This window comes from Aquarana catesbeiana, linkage group LG05, assembly GCF_042186555.1.
Source record: "Aquarana catesbeiana isolate 2022-GZ linkage group LG05, ASM4218655v1, whole genome shotgun sequence".
In the NCBI taxonomy this organism is placed as follows: Eukaryota; Metazoa; Chordata; class Amphibia; order Anura; family Ranidae; genus Aquarana; species Aquarana catesbeiana.
This window is the reverse complement of record NC_133328.1, coordinates 493,287,631-493,306,017: the sequence shown is the minus strand read 5'-3', so window position 1 is coordinate 493,306,017 and position 18,387 is coordinate 493,287,631. Positions and strand designations below refer to the sequence as shown.

General features: G+C 42.1%; 1 protein-coding gene across 1 annotated transcript in view; it reads left to right on the top strand.

Annotated features, from left to right (window-relative positions):
- Positions 1 to 1,950: 1,950 nt before the first annotated feature.
- LOC141145979 (opsin-5-like) overlaps positions 1,951 to 18,387 on the top strand; it is a 46,557-nt gene continuing 30,120 nt past the window's right edge. Inside the window, exons 1-2 of the mRNA XM_073632764.1 lie at positions 1,951 to 2,035; positions 7,191 to 7,353. Of these exons, the coding sequence (XP_073488865.1) occupies positions 1,951 to 2,035; positions 7,191 to 7,353 (248 nt within the window). The remainder of the gene's footprint in view (positions 2,036 to 7,190; positions 7,354 to 18,387) is intronic.

Genomic DNA, 18,387 nt, shown 5'->3' with positions numbered 1-18,387 from the left:
TAGGCAAGAGGCTCACATTCAGTCCCCTCCAAAAGCCTCTATCCCGGGTGAGTCTGTCACAGGTGTGTACACCGCTCCTAAAGCGCCTCAAAGATGCTGCTTGCAGGACTTTTTTTGACGTCCTGCCAGCGCACCGCTCCAGTGTGAAAGCTCTCTGGCTTTCACATTGGAATGAGAAGAGAGTTGCTTTGTAGGTGCTATTTTTAGTGCTATAGCGCCTGTAAAGTGCCTCAGTATGAAAGTGTTAGCATCGGATCTGCCAGATGACAATTACATGAAACCCTTTAGTGATAGATGACTTTCAATTAGCTTTTCCATGGATAAAATAGCACAAATTTGTAGGCATGTACACAAAGTCTGGATTAAGGGACAGTTTAAGGAGCACTCATTCTGTTAGGTAGACTTAAAAAAGCATGAATTTCGGCCCATTACTTGGACCTTTCTTGAGCATGTTGAACAAGGAGAAATTATTATCCATTGGGAACTATGAGGGCTCCTAGGTCAGAGGAGTACTATTATACATTGTCTGCCAAGACTGGAAGGGTTAGAATCAAATATGGTTTTGGTAGTGTATATTCACATATAGTCAACTTGGTGGTGGTGGGTATTATATGGGTTGAGATGGACCCTGACATGTTCTGGTATTTTCAGAAAAGTTGCATGGGTTTAAACAATATTTGAGGAAATTGGCAACTATCTTATGGACAAAGGCCTCAAAGAAACGAATTAAGCAATTCTAGGCTAAATGTTACTTTTCTGACATAATCATTTTTGATCTGCAGAGTTACAAATTCTTCAAACCTCTATATTATCTAAAGTCATATTATAGGTAAAAAGGAAAGTCTGAGCATAAGCCAAGAATTTAACCAAAGCTGCCGTAACATGCAAATTAACTTTTTACTATCTTTTATACTTCATATTTTCTAGATCACCCAAATAGCATGAAATTTTGAGCCCTCTCTTAAAAAATGCTGACTTGACTTAGGATATCAGTGCTTTGACTTGTGCTACCCTTCCAGTGCTCCTTTCTAAACCATAAAATGCGATGGACAGCTTCTCTAACCAACAGTAAGGTGTTGTAGGTGGGGGACCAGCCAAATTTCTGGTGAAAGTCATTATTTGCATAATAGAATACCCTGGTTGTTGGGTCTCTTCGGATGCTTTAAAAGATTATTGGATATGGAGCAAGCACCTGTAGGTGAATTTTATACATTTCAGTTGCCCCTATATTATACTAAATGTCACTGCAGCTACAGTTTAATATAAGTATGTAGAGTAATGTATCTCTCTTTAAACCATTTTCATTGATGAGCCTGCTAGTTGTAGATCTCGTTCATCAGACATTTTTTTGAAGCACCGATTAGAGCCAGAGGCTCTAAAAGGCTTCAATATAGGTGTGTACACCACTCCTAATGCGCCTCAAAGATGCTGCTTGCAGGACTTTTTTTATGTCCTGCCAGCGCACTGCTCCAGTGTGAAATCCTCTGGCTTTCACATTAGAATGAGAAGGGAGGCACTTTAGAGGCGCTATTTTAACGCTATAGCGCCTGTAAAGTGCCTCAGTGTGAAAGGGGTCTAAGTGTTAGCATCGGACCTGCCAGATGACAATCACATGAAACCTTTAGTGATAGATGACTTTCAATTAGCTTTTTCATGGATAAAATAGCACAAATTTGTAGGCATGTACACAAAGTCTGGATTAAGGGACAGTTTAAGTAGCACTCATTCTATTAGGTAGACTTAAAAAAGCATGAATTTCGGCCCATTACTTGGACCTTTCTTGAGCATGTTGAACAAGGAGAAATTATTATCCATTGGGAAATATGAGGGCTCCTAGATGAGAGGACTACTGTTATACATTGTCTGCCAAGACTCTGGTTAAAATCTCAAAATGCTATTGTATTAGATTTTGGTTTAATATTTACTGTTTTGGATAACTTTATTTTTCAGATGGAGTTTGCAAGAAATATTTCTCACTACTCAAATATTCCTAAAACAGCTGATATTGTTGTTGGAATGGTTTATTTAATATTTGGTAAGCTTTATTAAATATATATATTTCTATAAATATAGTAAAATGGTTGTCTTATATGCTTTGTAAATTACATCACTATTTTAAATTTGGATAGGTGAAAGCAAGATAGTAGATTATGGGCTCAATTCAGAAACCTGTATTTCATTTGTTCGGGTGTTATCTCTCTATGTTATCTATCTTGATACCTTTTTTACTTCATACCTTATTTACAAACCTGCATATCACAATCTATTTAGTCAGTTCTGGCGTTTTACCACTACCAGTTCTATTTTGATCCAGACAGTATTTTTTTCGGCCCTTTTAAAAAATGTAATGCAACAAACAATTCAGAATTACCATACAGTATATCACACTTATGTGATTACACCAGTTCCAGAGTGGTGGTAACTGGGAGTGACAAATTACGGCTTTGACAGATTAATGTGAATTTCACATGAAAAAATAAAGATTAGAAACTCAACAACATGAAGAAATTAAATTCCCCAAACAGGTTGTGCAATTAAATAAATAAACTTAAATTCCACCTCGTGCAAATAAAGGTGTCACTCTCAATTTAAAGTTCATAAATTGAATATCTCAAAGTGTTTATTAATCTTCATTAATGGTGCAAAATAAGCCATAAATCTTCCAAATACCATTGCCTCTCATTTTACTGAGTGTAAACAGTGCTTTGGCATACAGTAATGTGTAAAAGTTTTAGGAAGGTGTGAAAAAATTCTGTCATTAAGAATGCTTTCACAAATAGAAGTGTTAATAGATTATTTATATCAATTACCAAAACTGGGAGTAAATGAACAGAAGAGAAATCCAAATCAATAGTTGGTGGGACCAGTCTTTGCCTTCATAACAGCATCAATTCTTCTAGGTACACTTTCAAACAAACAGTTTTAAAAATAACTCGGCAGGTAGGTTGCAGAACTTGGAGAACTAACCACAGATCTTCTGTGGATGTAGACTGCCTCAAATCCTACTGTATCTTCATGTAATCTCAGACAGACTGATGTTGAAATCAGGGCTCTGTGGAGGCCAAACCATCACTTCCAGGACTCCATGTTCTTCTTTACACTAAAGATAGTTCTTATTGACATTGGCTGTATGTTTTTTTTATCAATTAACTAAATGGAAAATATAAAACGAAAAGAAAAAAATCCAAACCAAATCAATATGTGGCGTGACCACCCTTTGCCTTCAAAACAACAAAAATTCTTCTAGGTACACCTAGTGCTTGTGCACACAGTTTTTGAAGGAATTCAGCAGGTAGGTTGTTCCAAACATCTTGGATAACCAACCACAGATCTTCTGTAGATGTAGGCTGCCTCAAATCCTTTTTGTCTCTTCATGTAATCCCAGACAGACTCCATGATGTTGAGATCAGGGCTCTGTGGGAGCCAAACCATCACTTTCAGGACTCCAGGACACTGTCATTGCTGAATTAACAGGTGTCAAAAGGCAAACATCTACAGTCTAGTGCAGAGATCCCCATGTTTACCATCTTATCAGCCACATTGCAGTGCACCAAAAAGCCATGGTGGCTAAATCCTTTTTTTTTTTTTTTTTTGCCCTTGTTGTGCTGGAGCTATGATTATAGGTGGGGGAACTAGGTCCTTAATACGATATTCCACATTATAGTAAAAGCAGACATGTTAACCTCCCTGGCGGTATGATTATTTCAGATTTTTGCGTCTCAAAGCGGTACAATTGTTTTGCATAGAAATTTGGCGTTTTGTAGGTCTGTAATTCTTAGCAACAACACACTTATATCTATCCACCAAGAGTCTAATAGATATCCCAGGTATGATGAAGTTTGAAACCCAAAATCATAAATTATAATATAATAAATGAATATAAAAAATTAAAAAAAAATAATAATATAATAATAATAAAATAAATTTCCCTACAATTCACTATCGCTCAATTCTGCAAGTGTTCTAATTTACTATCGCTGTTTTCTAGCTGGTCTAAAGCCACTTTTAACGTAAAGGGAAACTTTTTGGTTGCTATTGACAATCTCAAGTTTCCAGGCAGAAAGAACAGTATATATAATATAAAACTGCATGCAGGGCATGGGCCAAAGCACTGGGGGACAAAAGGGATGTGAAATGATTTTATACAGTACTGTAATCTGTAAGATTACAGTACTGTATGTGTTATGATTTTTACATTTTTTTAATTTGCCGCCGGGCTCCGCCCCCACGCGTCTCGACGCTCACAGGGAACGGAGCCTGGCACAGAGAGGCTTTGGGCAGAGGATGGAGCCCGCAGACAGTGCGGGGGGACATCGCAGGATCCTGGGGACAAGGTAAGTAACCTGCACCAGGATCCTGAGATGTAATCCCGAGTGTGGCTCGGGGTTACCGCTAATGGTGCTGAAATTTAACCCCGAGCCACACTCGGGAATACCGTCAGGGAGGTTAAACTGAGAAATGATTAGTCAGAGAATGAAAAAGGATATATAATAAAGTAAGCAATCACAGTGTAAAAACACAGACTGAAGCCCCTTTGAGAACATTAAAGAGAGACCAGTAGGTGTGACTTAAAGGCTAAGGTCACCTTTGGGAACATTTCACACCCATATTTAGGGTGTAACATGTAACATGTTCCTAAGTGCCTGCCTTCCACCCTAAGTCCCCACCTGACCACTCCTATGTCCCCTTGACATTATGCAAGGGTTCTCTTACCCCGCAGCCGCTGTCACATTTAAACTCCGTGTGACTGTGCAAGGCTGTGTCCTCACAGCCACATCATTTATTTACAGAGATCTGTGAATGAATAAACTACAAGTTCTGATTTAAAAAAGAAGCTTGTAGTTATCAATAGACCACAAGTGCCGCAATCAGCACACTTGTAGTCTCTTGACACTTTTTCTAGTTTTCTCATAGCGAGTGCAATGCTTTGCAGGCTCCTATAGAAAAAAATAATACATGCAAATTTTTTACCTGCAAAAATATGTGCATTTCTTATTTTATTCTTAAAGGTGAACATAGCTTATAAAGAGGTATAGTTAAATACAACATGAATCTATTTGTAGTATGCGCTGTCACAGTTCTTCTATCCACCAAATATGCCTTAATTACAATGTAACGGGTGAGAATCTATCACACAGACATAAATCTCAGGACAGAGGGTTAGTGTCGGTTCACACTGAGGCAGCATGACTTGCAGCGCGACTGCCTCAGGCGACCTGGACACGACAGGAGCGGAGACTTGCAAAACAACTTCTGTATAGAAGTCAATGCAAATCGCCCCCAAAGTCATACAGGAACCTTTTTCTAAGTCGGAGCGACTTCCATTGTACAGAATGGGACGCTACTTGTCAGGCAGCGAAGTCGCCTGACAAGTCGTCCCAGTGTGAACCGGCACTTATCTTTTTTAAATATAAAAGCTTTCACTTTGTATGCTTTTTTGCACAAAAAATACAGACAGAGAGCTAACAATTTGCATGAGCCTACCTTAAAGGAGAACCTTATTAAACTAGTTATGGCTTGGGGACCACTGCTGTTGAGAAAATTAACACACATAATGAACACATATGAAATGCACAGCATAGATACAATATGCCCATCCATCATTGTCCATGGAGAGCTATACTTCATTATAATAGTCCAGCTTTGGGACACTGGTCTTGGGCATTCCTGACACTCACTTCCCTCCCCTTCGCCCCACCTCTCTCTCCCACCTTCCTACTTTGGACATCCTTCTTTCCTCTTTTTTTCTTTCTTATTTCCTTGTTCTAGATCATCCTTTTTTATACTACTTCTACTGTTGAATGTTATCACATCCTCGGCAGCTACGTTCCAGCTGTCTAACACCTTCTCGGCAATTACAAACAGTCCTTTTACGTTATGTTTTGTACTTAAAATGTTCAATAAAAATATATTGAAAGTTAAATGCGCAGCACGGTTCAAGTGAATCAGTCAGCATTATGTTTCGTACAAAATAACATACCGAGTTTAGCAGTCAGAAGATTGTAGAGTACAGAACAAATACAGAGTGTAGTGGTCAAGAGAATGTAATGTACTGCCCCTTCAATTTGTGTCAGTGGGAAAATAATGGCAGTCTGTACATATGCCTTGCATTGGTGTCATGGGGAAAATAATGCCCCCCTTACATTGGTGTACGTGGGAAAATAATTCCCCTTACATTGGTGTCAATAGGAAGATGATTCCCCTTACTTTGTTGTGAATGTGTGCTTATACCTTACATAATGTAATGCATACATAATTTTACATTATGTAATTCATAATTTAAATTGCTATCATTAATAATTGGCAAGTAATACCCTGCAAGGTGTACTACTAATTCACCTGAGATACAGATTGCCCTGTTGTTCCACACCGCCAAGCCTCTTTGCACCGATTCAGTTGATCGACTGGTGGCAGATATAGAGTTGTCCATATTTTCTATATTTGCCACCAGTCGATCAACTGAATCAGTACCTCAATCAGCCCTACAGTGCTGACTGTAGGGTGAAAGCTGTCAATGCATTAGCAACCTCCAGAACTCAACATAGGCTGCAATCCTTTCCTGAATTCAGCCAGCTGCCATAGACTGTAGGGGTGGGGGTGCTGCTACAGGATGGCTGAGGCAACATTTGCTGGTGTTCAAGTACCCTCCTGATGCCACTCATCAAGCAGTGATCAAAGTATAAATAAAACTCTTTGTTAAAAATGATATTGAACATTTTGACATCATTGCATACATTATGCAAATTGTGCTTGTGTAAAGGTTATGGGAAGTAGGAAATGAAGCATGAGGGCTATTGTGGGCTCAAGACAGAGTTACTACTTAAGGATTAAAATATGCTCATGGAGAAAATATGGTAGTCAGATGATATGACTACTGAACCATGGTTTCTAAAAATTATTGTTTAATGGTTAGGTCTCCAGCCATTGTTTCCATGCACATACCCCTAGTGCCTGCTTGATCTCTTGCAAGCATAACTAACTTTGAAAATCCCCCTTGACCAATTCAAACCAAGGACTGGTGGGCCAGCAGATGTCATGCACAGTTGCATGGTAGCCATAGGCATATGATCCTCACCCTGTCTGACTGAAATTGTACAGATGGTTCTATCATATGTTTATGACACCTTATTGTATGTAATTCTTAGAGTCCCATATTTACTTCTCATTGTTGGTCTTCTAATTGTACACAGGTTTGGGCTCACTTTTTGGGAACAGCATCTTGCTGTACATATCCTACCAGAAGAAGCAGCTGTTAAAGCCAGCAGAATACTTCATAGTGAATCTGGCTTTGAGTGACCTTGGAATGACTGTGGTTCTGTACCCTCTAGCCATTACCTCCAGCTTTGCACACAGGTTGGTCTGCAGCTGTGCTACCAATCGCCTTGCTTGCTAATGTAGTAAAATGCATTGCTTTGTTTTAGATTATTTTTGATGGAAAATAAAATGGCACAAATAAATATATGCAAAACACATTTAATGATATTTCCCCACTAAATTATTGTTTCGTTATTATTTACACAGTGTGCAGCACAGCCTGTATACTCAATCTTATAAATGAGAAATCACATTGTTCAAAAATGTACATATTATTTTGTACTTAGGATGTTTCATTAACACAGACACTGTAGTTATGAATACATCTGTTTTTTGCTAGTAATGTATTTGGAGACTCTGCCAGTTGTGTATTATTGTATAAAAATAGCTATTGTTAACAACCAGGGCCATAGTATTCTATTCACAGCAGTATGTCTCATCACCTTCAGAAAAGAGGTCATGTGTTATGCCATTCTAATAATAATAATAATAATAATAATAATAATAATAACAATAATAATAATATTGTTTACACATTTTCCAGCCCATTACAGTGCACATAGATATGTATGCTTAATCTGTAGCAGTGCGAGGAGGAAAATGTAGCATTCATCAATTTTTACTAGCCTGACTTCAGTAGTGAAATCTGATTGCTATGGCTTATAATACTTGTTAATTTACCAGAAAATCCCAAAAGTGTGCTAAAATATGTCTAGATGTACAGTGTAAGATAAATATGCTGGACCATTTTTTTAATTAAAGTGTATATACAGTGCCTTGCAAAAGTATTCACCCCCCCTTGGCATTTTTCGAGTTTTGTTGCCTCACAACCTAGAATTAACATGGATTGTTTGAGGATTTGCATCACTTAATTTACAGAACATGCCCACAACTTTGAAGATGTTTTTTTTTTTTTTATTGTGAAGCAAACAACAAATAGGACAAAATAACAGAAAAAGTCAATGTGCATAACTATTCACCCCCCTAAAGTCAATACTTTGTAGAGCCACCTTTTGAGGCTATCACAGCTCCAAGTCGCTTTGGATAAGTCTCTATGAGCTTGCCACATCTTACCACTGGGATTTTTGCCCATTCCTCCTAACAAAACTGCTCCAGCTCCTTCAAGTTGGATGGTTTGCGCTTGTGAACAGCAATCTTTAAGTCTGACCACAGATTTTCTATTGGATTGAGGTCTGAGCTTTGACTAGGCCATTCCAACATATTTACATGTTTCCCCTTAAACCACTCAAGTGTTGCTTTAGCAGTATGTTTGGGGTCATTGTCCTGCTGGAAGGTGAACCTCCGTCCTAGCCTCAAATCACACACAGAGTGGTACAGGTTTTGCTCAAGAATATCCCTGTATTTAGCACCATCCATCTTTCCCTCAACTCTGACCAATTTCCCAGTCCCAACTGCTGAAAAAAATCCCCACAGCATGATGCTGCCACCACCATATTTCATTGTGGGGATGGTGTTCTTTGGGTGATGTGATGTGTTGGATTTGCGCCAGACATAGCATTTTCTTTGCTGGCCAAAAAGTTAAATTTTAGTCTCATCGGACCAGAGCACCTTCCTCCATACATTTTGGGAGTCTCCCACATGCCTTTTCGCATATTCAAAACGTGCCATTTTGTTTTTTGCTTTCTTCTGGCCACTCTGCCATAAAGCCCAACTCTATGGAGAGTATGGCTTATTGTCGTCCTATGTACAGATACTCCAGTCTCTGCTGTGGAACTCTGCAGCTCCTCCAGGGTTACCTTAGTCCTCTGTCCTGCCTCTCTAAGTAATGCCCTCCCTGCCCGTTCCGTGAGTTTTGCGGCCGTCTCTTGGCAGGTTTGCTCTTGTGCCATGTTCTTTCCCTTTGGTTATGATAGATTTGATGGTGCTCCTAGGGATCATCAAAGATTTGGATATTTTTTTTTAACCTAACCCTGACTTGTACTTCTCAACAACATTGTCCCTTAGTTGTTTGGAGAGTTCCTTGGTCTTCATGGCAGTGTTTGGTTAGTGGTGCCTCTTGCTTGGGTGTTGCAGCCTCTGGAGCCTTTCAAAAAGGTGTGTATATGTAATGACAGATCATGTGACACTTAGATTGCACACAGGTGGACATCATTTCACTAATTATGTGACTTCTGAAGGTAATTGGTTGCACCAGAGCTTTTTATGGGCTTCATAACAAAGGGGGTGAATACATACGCACATGCCAATGATCAGTTTTTTATTTCTGAAAAATAGTTTTATGTATATATTTTTATAATTTTCCTTCTCCAACTTAGACTATTGTGTTATGATCCTTCACTGATCCTTCCACTGGGTAGATTTCCATTTACATCCTGTGATGCAGACACAAGAGTAAGTGAAAGGAAATCTCTCCAGAGTGAGGGGAATTCACCTTTTAGACAGTTGTCACCAGACCACATGTCTACATTAACCCTCACCCTCTTGTTTTGAAGACAACTTGAAATTTTGGATTTCTATTTAGCTTCTGTCTTTGTGACAATGGTCCTTAATATAAATAAAGGGGCAAATCTCCCCAGTGGGTACATGTACAGCAATAAAAACCTAACAGGGACTCCAACCCTTCCCTAATCTATTCAAAACTAAGAAAACACAGCATCCCTGCCCACCTGTGAGAGACAAGAAGAAATAGAGAGAGTTAAAAAATTTAGATCAAATCAACACCAGCTCAGATCCTAACATAGATGCGGAAAAGGACAAATAAATACCAAGGGAGGAATTAAGCCTGTGCTGTTACGATGACTACATAGAAAGAGAATGACCAGTAAGGGTACTTTCTGTTTTCCACTACATCCCTTAACAGCGCACCTGAGAGAGGGAAACTAAAAATAAAACTTTCTGTCCAAAGTCCACCCACTGAGTACTGATCCAGATCCACATCCAGTTTGTAGTGCCCGGTGAAAGTATTAAAACTTGACCACGTTGCAGCTCTACATATCTGATCCAGCATTGCTGAATCAGACTCAGCCCAAGAGGAAAAATCGTGCTTTCAATTTGATGGCGAAATAACTGCAATGGATGGCTTCAGTAATCCATCAGGCTATAGTGATCTTAGAGGCATTTTGGACTTTATTCCTACCTTGGAACTGAGCTAAAAGATTTTTTCTTCCCCAAAGTTTTGTGACCTGTAATTACTGGAGCAAACACCTCCGTACATCCAGTTGTGAAAGTCTTAATCTTTTTTATTAGAAAGATCGGGATGAAGGGATGGAATCCCAGTAGAGTGATAGGAATTTGATGTCTTCTTCAGAATATAGGAAAGGTCTGTAAGAAGGTATGTAGGAAGAATAGGTATGTAGGAAGCAGGGGCGTTGCTAGGTCTGAAAAAGATCTGGGGCTAGAGCCCATAGCAGCGGTCACCAACCTGGGGGGGGGGGGGGGGGGGGGGGGGGCACGCCGGTGGTAAGCAAATTTTTGCGGGCAAAGGAAGGCTGGTGTTGGCGTTTCAATCATCATGGCACCATGGTTGATAAGGTGTCAGGGTGATCGAAGCGCATTGTTTCTATTGTTATATTGTAATATATAGTGAAGTGGTTCAACTCACCTTAATGCAGAATCAGTGGGAGCCCTGGGCGTGTCACTTGACACATCACCTGCCACCATTTGCAGATTGTCACTTGCCACCATTTGCAGATTGTCTCTTGCCACCATTTGCAGATTGCCTCTTGCCACGTCACTTGCCACCATTTGCAGATTGTCACTTGCCACCATTTGCAGATTGTCACTTGCCACCATTTGCAGATTGTCTCTTGCCACCATTTGCAGATTGTCTCTTGCCACGTCACTTGCCACTATTTGAAGATTGTCACTTGCCATGTCACCTGCCACCATTAGCAGATTGTCACTTGCCACGTCACTTGCCACCATTAACAGATTGTCACTTGCCACCATTTGCAGATTGTCACTTGCCATGCCAGCCAGTGCCACCAAATGTGCATTCTCGCTGCATTGGTGGCAGGCTGGCAGCACTGGCCCATTTAGTGAGGGCAGGAGAGCGGAGATGCGGAGCGGGCAGTGAGAGATGATGTAATCTCTCTGCTCCCCACCATACCTCCGACATTGAAGAGGCCCGTGCTGTGAGGGCAGAATAGCGCTGATGTGTGGCAGGCAGTGAGAGATGACATCATCTCTCTGCTCCCCACCGCACATCGCTCCCACATTGAAGTCCCGGCTGTGAGAGCGGAAGAGTGGTGACGGGCGGGCGAAGCGAGATGATGTCATCTCTGCTCGTCTGCCCACTTGTCTCCAGGGCTGGACTGGGACAAAAATTTGGCCCTGGACTTCATCCAGACCGGCCAACTTTGACAGGTCTCACCCATGCTGGATCTTCTGGTCCCCCTGTGCTCCTGTGGTCCCCCTGTGCTCCTGTGGTCCCCCGCTTGCTACGCTAGTACCCCGCGTGGTGCCCTGGTCCCCTACGTGCTGCGCTGGTCCCCATGTGCTCCTCTGGTCCCCCTGTGCTTCTCTGGTCCCCCTGTGCTTCTCTGGTCCCCCGCATGCTGCTCTGGTCCCCCGCTGCTTCTCTGTTCCCCCACATGCTTCTGCATTTCTCTCCTGATCTTCTGGTCCCCCTTGCTCCTGTGGTCTCCCTGTGCTCCTCTGGTCCCCCACGTGCTGGTCTGGTCCCCCCCTGCTTCTCTGTTCCCCCACATGCTTCTGCATTCCTCTTCTGATCCCCCTTGCTCCTGTGGTCCCCCTGTGCTCCTGTGGTCCCCCTGTGCTGCGCTGGTCCCCTGCATGCTGCGCTGGTCCCCCATGTGCTGTGTGCTGCGCTGGTCCCCGAAGTGCTGCTCTGGTCCCCCATGTGCTGTTCATGTCACAGCTGTGTGCGGCTGCATGTCTTCTGGATTGTACGATGAGCTTATCAGTGTCCACTCCTAGAATATGCAGCCGCGCTGCATAACTAAGCAGGGAGAAGAGGTGAGCGCTGCGGGGGGGGGGGTGAGAGAGCTGGCGGTCCAATGGCTCAGTGCCTGTACACGCCTGCTCGTCTCTCCTCCACCTCAAATGCCGCCCGCCGCAGCCGCGACCCACCTGCTCGTCTCTCCTCCACACCCGCTGAGACTCTGGGCTATGGGCTCTACATTCGGGGCTCCAGCCTTGATACCGACCCCCTGGCGACGCCTCTGGTAGGAATTATCCCAGCTATTTCCCACTGCCCTAGACATAGCCATAGCCAAAATAAAAGTCTTCTTGACTGTTAAGAAGTTGAGAGAGGCTTGATCTAGTGATTAAAAGAGTTTTCCTGTTAAACCTCTTATTACCAAGGATAAATTCCAGGGAGGAACTATGGATGGAAGTAGGTTGATACATGAAGCTGATCTCATAAGCTGCTTATTCCAAGGATGGTCTTGCAGGCTGAAGTAAAAACAGTAAGAAAGTGCATACATTTGAACATTTAGGGTACTTGGCTTCGGCCCCTTGTCCAGACCTAGCTGAATGTCTAGAATTTAAAAAAATTGGGGATACTCAAGATCAACTACCTATCATCAAAATCTGCAAAAAATTGAAAAATGTGAAAATAATTTTTGAAGTCTGCACTTTCTTACTCTCTTGAAAGGTGGAGATTACTCTGTTAGAGAGAATGGCTTTCTTGAGCATCCCCTGCTCAAACACACTGGATGCAGAATTGGTCCTTGGAACAGAAGGTTAATACCGTATAGGAAAGGAATTTGTTCTGCCAAATACAACTGCTAAAGTAGTGTAAACCACCCTTGCTTGGGCCATTGAGAAGGTACGATGAAGACTTCTACCTGCTTCTCTTACATCTTCTTTAAGACTAATTGGGAGAATGGGTAGAGGCTGAAACATATAAAAAAGATCAAAGTCCCACCTCTGGCCAAGGGCATCCAACCCCTCCAGAAAGTCCCCCTTGTATAAGGAAAAGAGCCTTGTGCTTTAGACACAAATCCATTTGATCCAAAACAGACTTTTTTTATCTCTCAGATGATTTGCTTTTGGGGAAGATTGTATTCTTCTGCTCAGGAACATATTTTTTGGCTTAACTTCCTTTGGATGGTTTCCCAAATCACTTCTAAAGCGTAGCTAAACTTAAAAGCAAAGATGTGATATATTGCAGGTTACCAATCTTTAAATATGGTGGCTGTATTCATTTTCTTTTTATAGTCTTTTTTACTTTATTTTCACCTTGTGGCCCACCCAGTAAGTCTGGTATTTTTCAATTTTCTTTAACAGACCAAGCTGTCCAGCAAAAGTGGCATTTATAGGTTTGAGATAAACCATTAACACTGACAGAAGTGATTACAACCATTAGCTTTTATTCGTTTATGTAAAACGTTTATCTAAAAGGGAAAAAAACTGTTGCCGTAACCATTTAAAATGTGTTTGCTCAAATTTGACTTTAAATTGTAAATCAGGTCCCTCTAAATTTTCTAGTGAATCCAACGCTACTCTCTTTACATGTTGGCAATGCTGCTTTTCAAGGGTGGCTCCATTGCTCCTCCATAAAGTGGAGCCACCCTAAAGCTGGCCATACATTATACAATTTTCTTGTTCGATTTCCTTAAGATTTACCTTCAACGGTGTAGTGCAAAGGCCTGCCTTATTGCATACAAATTGAAAGTGTTTAGGTTTGACTTCATATTATATGGTTTTGGTAAATCTAAAGGAAAATTGAACCAGAAAATCATATAATGTATGACCAAACTAAGAAAGGAAGTGTTACTGGCCAGATCACCAAGTAAAAAAAAAAAAAATAAATTTAAAAAACTAAACTAGGGCAGCCACTACATTTAATGATTGGTAATCTGCAATATATACAATTTTGGTGATAAGCCAGGATGAGTTTTTTTTCTTTTAAATTGTTTCTTTTGCTTTTGAAAACCTTTATATTTGTCTACCACTTTATCCAAGATTGTGTCCAGAGTCTTGTCAAACAAAAATTCTCCTTCCAAGCGGATGCCACAGAGCTTAGCCTAAATCCCTTACCAGGATTTAATCCATAAGACCATTCTTCCACAGATGGATAAGACGTCAGTTTTGGCAGTGATGCAAACCATCTCCAATGATGCCTTTAAAGCAATTATATACTCAGAATCTTTGTGCTCACCTAAACCAGCAAACAATAAAAAATATATGCAGCTGCAGCATTCAAAGTTATCTAACCTTGTCGGGCAAATAAGTTCACCAAATGTGCTGCCTTAAATTACAAAGCGTATTTATACTAATGTATAATTCACTAAAAAAAATCAAGTGCAATATGAATGTTCAATTATAAAAGATGTGATTAAAAATTTGTAATAAAAAATGAATATGAAAACCGTAAATAAAAAGTTCATACAATAAGATATACATAAACCAAATAGTGTATAGCTACCCAAAAACATGTCATATTATATACATAATAAAAGTGAAAAGCAGAATTCATAGTGTGCATAAAAACAAAAAATCTGCACCCTGTGAAAAAAAAAAAATAAGAGTCCCAAACTATAATACAGCTCCACAAAAAAAAGGAAAGAAATATAGTCCAACACAAATCTTCCATGATAGAAAGCGCCAAGATCTCCTATGATAGTGAGTCATCCTTCTCGGAAGTACTAAACACACTACACCCAGTGAAACATGAGTCTACCCACCTCCTTATTTGACCTCAAAGCTTCCTAAGAGGTCATATATACTTATCCCATATGTAGGTACATCATTCTGGTCTGCCTTCGCCTTCTACTCTTCATATATACATCCTCTGCCAACCACAAGACCATGAATGTAGTCCTAGGTGTAGTCCTGGACTCTGAACTCTCCTTTAAGCCCCACGTCCAATCACTGTCCAAATCTTGCCGCCTCAAACTCCGCAACATCTCCAAAATATGCCCCTCTCTAACCAATGACACAACAAAGCTCTTAATTCACTCCATGGTCATCTGTCGCCTCGACTACTGTAACTCCCTTCTCATTGGCTTACCTCTACATAGTCTATCCCCCCTTCAATCCATCATGAATGCTGCTGCCAGACTCATCCACCTTACCAATCGCTCTGTATCTGCTACTCCTCTCTGCCAATCCCTCCACTGGCTTCTGCTTACCCAACAAATTACATTCAAAATGCTAACAACTTCTTACAAAGCCATCCACAACTTAGCCCCCAGCTTTATTACTAGCCTAGTCTCTAAATAACAACTTATTCATTCTCTTCGTTCCTCTCAAGACCTCCTGCTCTCTAGCTCCCTTGTCACCTCCTCCCATGTTCACCTCCAGAACTTCACCAGAACCTCTCCAATCCTATGGAACGCCTTACCCCAATCTGTCCGATTATCTCCTACTCTATTAGCTTTTATAGACAATCCCTGAAAACACTTCTCTTCAGAGAAGCCTATCACACACACACCTAACTGCATTTTCATTTTCTCCATCACCTCATCCCCCACAGCTATTACCTTTTGTTCCACTTGACTCTCCCTTCTAGATTGTAAGCTCTAACTAGCAGGGCCCTTTGATTCCTTCTGTATTGATTTGTATTGTAACTGTACTGTCTTGCGCCCATGTTGTAATGCGCTGAGTAAACTGTTGGCGCTATAAAAATCCTGAATAATAATAATAATGAATGGCATAAAATGGAAAAGAAGACTTAAGGTGCTAACTGTATATACAGTATCTCAGAAAAGTGAGTGAGTCTATGAGACTCGCTGGATCACAGATCAGAGTGAGGGGTCGACCCCGACCCCTTACCACGTGATCAGCTGTCAGCCAATGACAGTTTATCACGTGATGTAAACAGAGCCGGTAATTGGTTATTTTCTTCCTGACGCTGATAGCGTCAGGAGAAAAAAAAGCCGATTACCGTTGGCTGCGAGAGGGACATCAGTCCCGATCACGGAGAGCTGCCACCAGCTCCTCAGTGCCCACCTGTGCCACCTGACAGTGCCACCTAGCAGCCACCTACCAGTGCCCACCAGCGCCACCCATCAGTGCCCACAGTGCCACCTATCAGTGCTCACAGTGCCACCTATCAGTGCCCACAATCAGTGCCTCATCAACAGTGCTGCACATCAGTGCCACCTATCAGTGCCCATCAGTGTCACCTACCAGTGCCCATCAGAGCCGCCCATCAGTGCCACCTATAGGTGCCCATCAGTGCCATTCATCAGTGATACCTATCAGTGCCCATCAGTACCACCCATCAGTGCCCATCAGTGCCACCCATCAGTGCCACCCATCAGGGGCCATCAGTGCCGACTTATCTGTGCCCTTCAGTACCACCTTATCTGTCCCCATCAGTGCTGCCTTATCTGCGCCTATCAGTGCCACCTTAATTGTGCCTATCAGTGCCCATCAGTGCAGCCTATCAGTGCCCACCAGTGCAGCCTATCAGTGCCCACCAGTGCCGCCTCATCAGCACATATCAATGAAGGAGAAAAATTACCTGTTTGCAAAATTTTATAACAAACTATAAAACATGATTTTTTTTTTCAAAATTATCCACCTTTTTTTGTTTGTTTAGCAAAAAATAAAAATCCCAGCTGTGATTAAATACCACCAAAAGAAAGCTCTATTTGTGTGAAAAAAATGATAAAAATTGGGTACAGTGTTGTATGACCGTGCAATTGTTATTCAAAATGTGTCAGCGCTGAAAGCTGAAAATTGGTCTGGGCAGGAGGGGGGTTTCAGTGCCCAGTAAGCAGGTGGTTAAGCCATGATTACCAGATCAAGAGAAATTTGTCATGAGTATCATTCAATATGTCAGTTAATTGCTCATTAACCACTTGCTTACTGGGCACTTAAACCCCCTTCCTGCCCAGACCAATTTTCAGCTTTCAGCGTTGAGGCACTTTGAATGACAATTGCACGGACATACAACACTGTACCCAAATGAAATTTAATCACAGCTGGGATTTTTATTTTTTGCTAAGCAAACAAAAAAAGATGGAAAATTTTGAAAAAAAAAATCATGTTTCATAGTTTGTTATAAAATGTTGCAAACAGGAAATTTTTCTCCTTCATTGATATGTGCTGATGAGGCAGCACTGGTGGGCACTGATAGGCTGCACTGATGGGCACGGATAGGCACATTTAAGGCGGCACTGATAGGCACAGTTAAGGCGGCACTGATAGGCACAGATAAGGCGGCACTGATGGCCACTGATGGGTGGCACGGATGGGGGGCACAGATGGGTGGCACGGATGGGTGGCACGGATGGGTGGCACTGATGAGCGGCACTAATGGGCACTGATGGGCGGCACTGGTAGGTGACACTGATGGGCACTGATAGGTGGCACTGATGTGCAGCACTGTTGTTGAGGCACTGATTGTGGGCACTGATGGGTGGCACTGTGGGCACTGATGGGTGGCACTGATGGGTGGCACTGTGGGCACTGATGGGTGGTGCTGATGGGTGGCACTGTGGGCACTGATGGGTGGCACTGATGGGCACTGATGAGCGGCACTAGTGGGCACTGATGGGCGGCACTGATGGGCACTGGTAGGTGACACTGATGGGCACTGATAGGTGGCACTGATGTGCAGCACTGTTGTTGAGGCACTGATTGTGGGCACTGATGGGTGGCACTGATGGGTGGCACTGATGGGTGGCACTGTGGGCACTGATGGGTGGCGCTGGTGGGCACTGGTAGGCGGCACTGCTGCCTATTGCTAGGTGGCATTGGCAGAGGGCACAGGTGGGCACTGAGGATCTGGTGGCGCGCGTCGTGATCAGGACTGATGTCCCTCTCACGGCCGCCGGTGATCGTCTTTTTTTTCCCTCCTCACGCTGTGAGCACGAGAAGAAAAAATAGCTGATTACCGGCTCTGTTGATGTCACATGATCAGGGAACGACCCCCTTACTCTGATCTGTGAGCAGGCGAGTCTCATAGACTCGCTGATCACAGGGTGGGGCGCGCAGGCCGCTTGTGCACTGGACGACGTCAATGGACGTAATCCCGGCAAAGCAGGTCCGCGCTGTAGCTGTCATTTGGCTATAGCGCGGATCTCTAGTGGTTAATAAACGTGCCCTGTATGTGATTTTTGACTTTTGGAAAACTAAAGGATCAAGATTTTCATGCCTAGACAATTTTTGCTTGGTGGCTATAAATACAGTGCC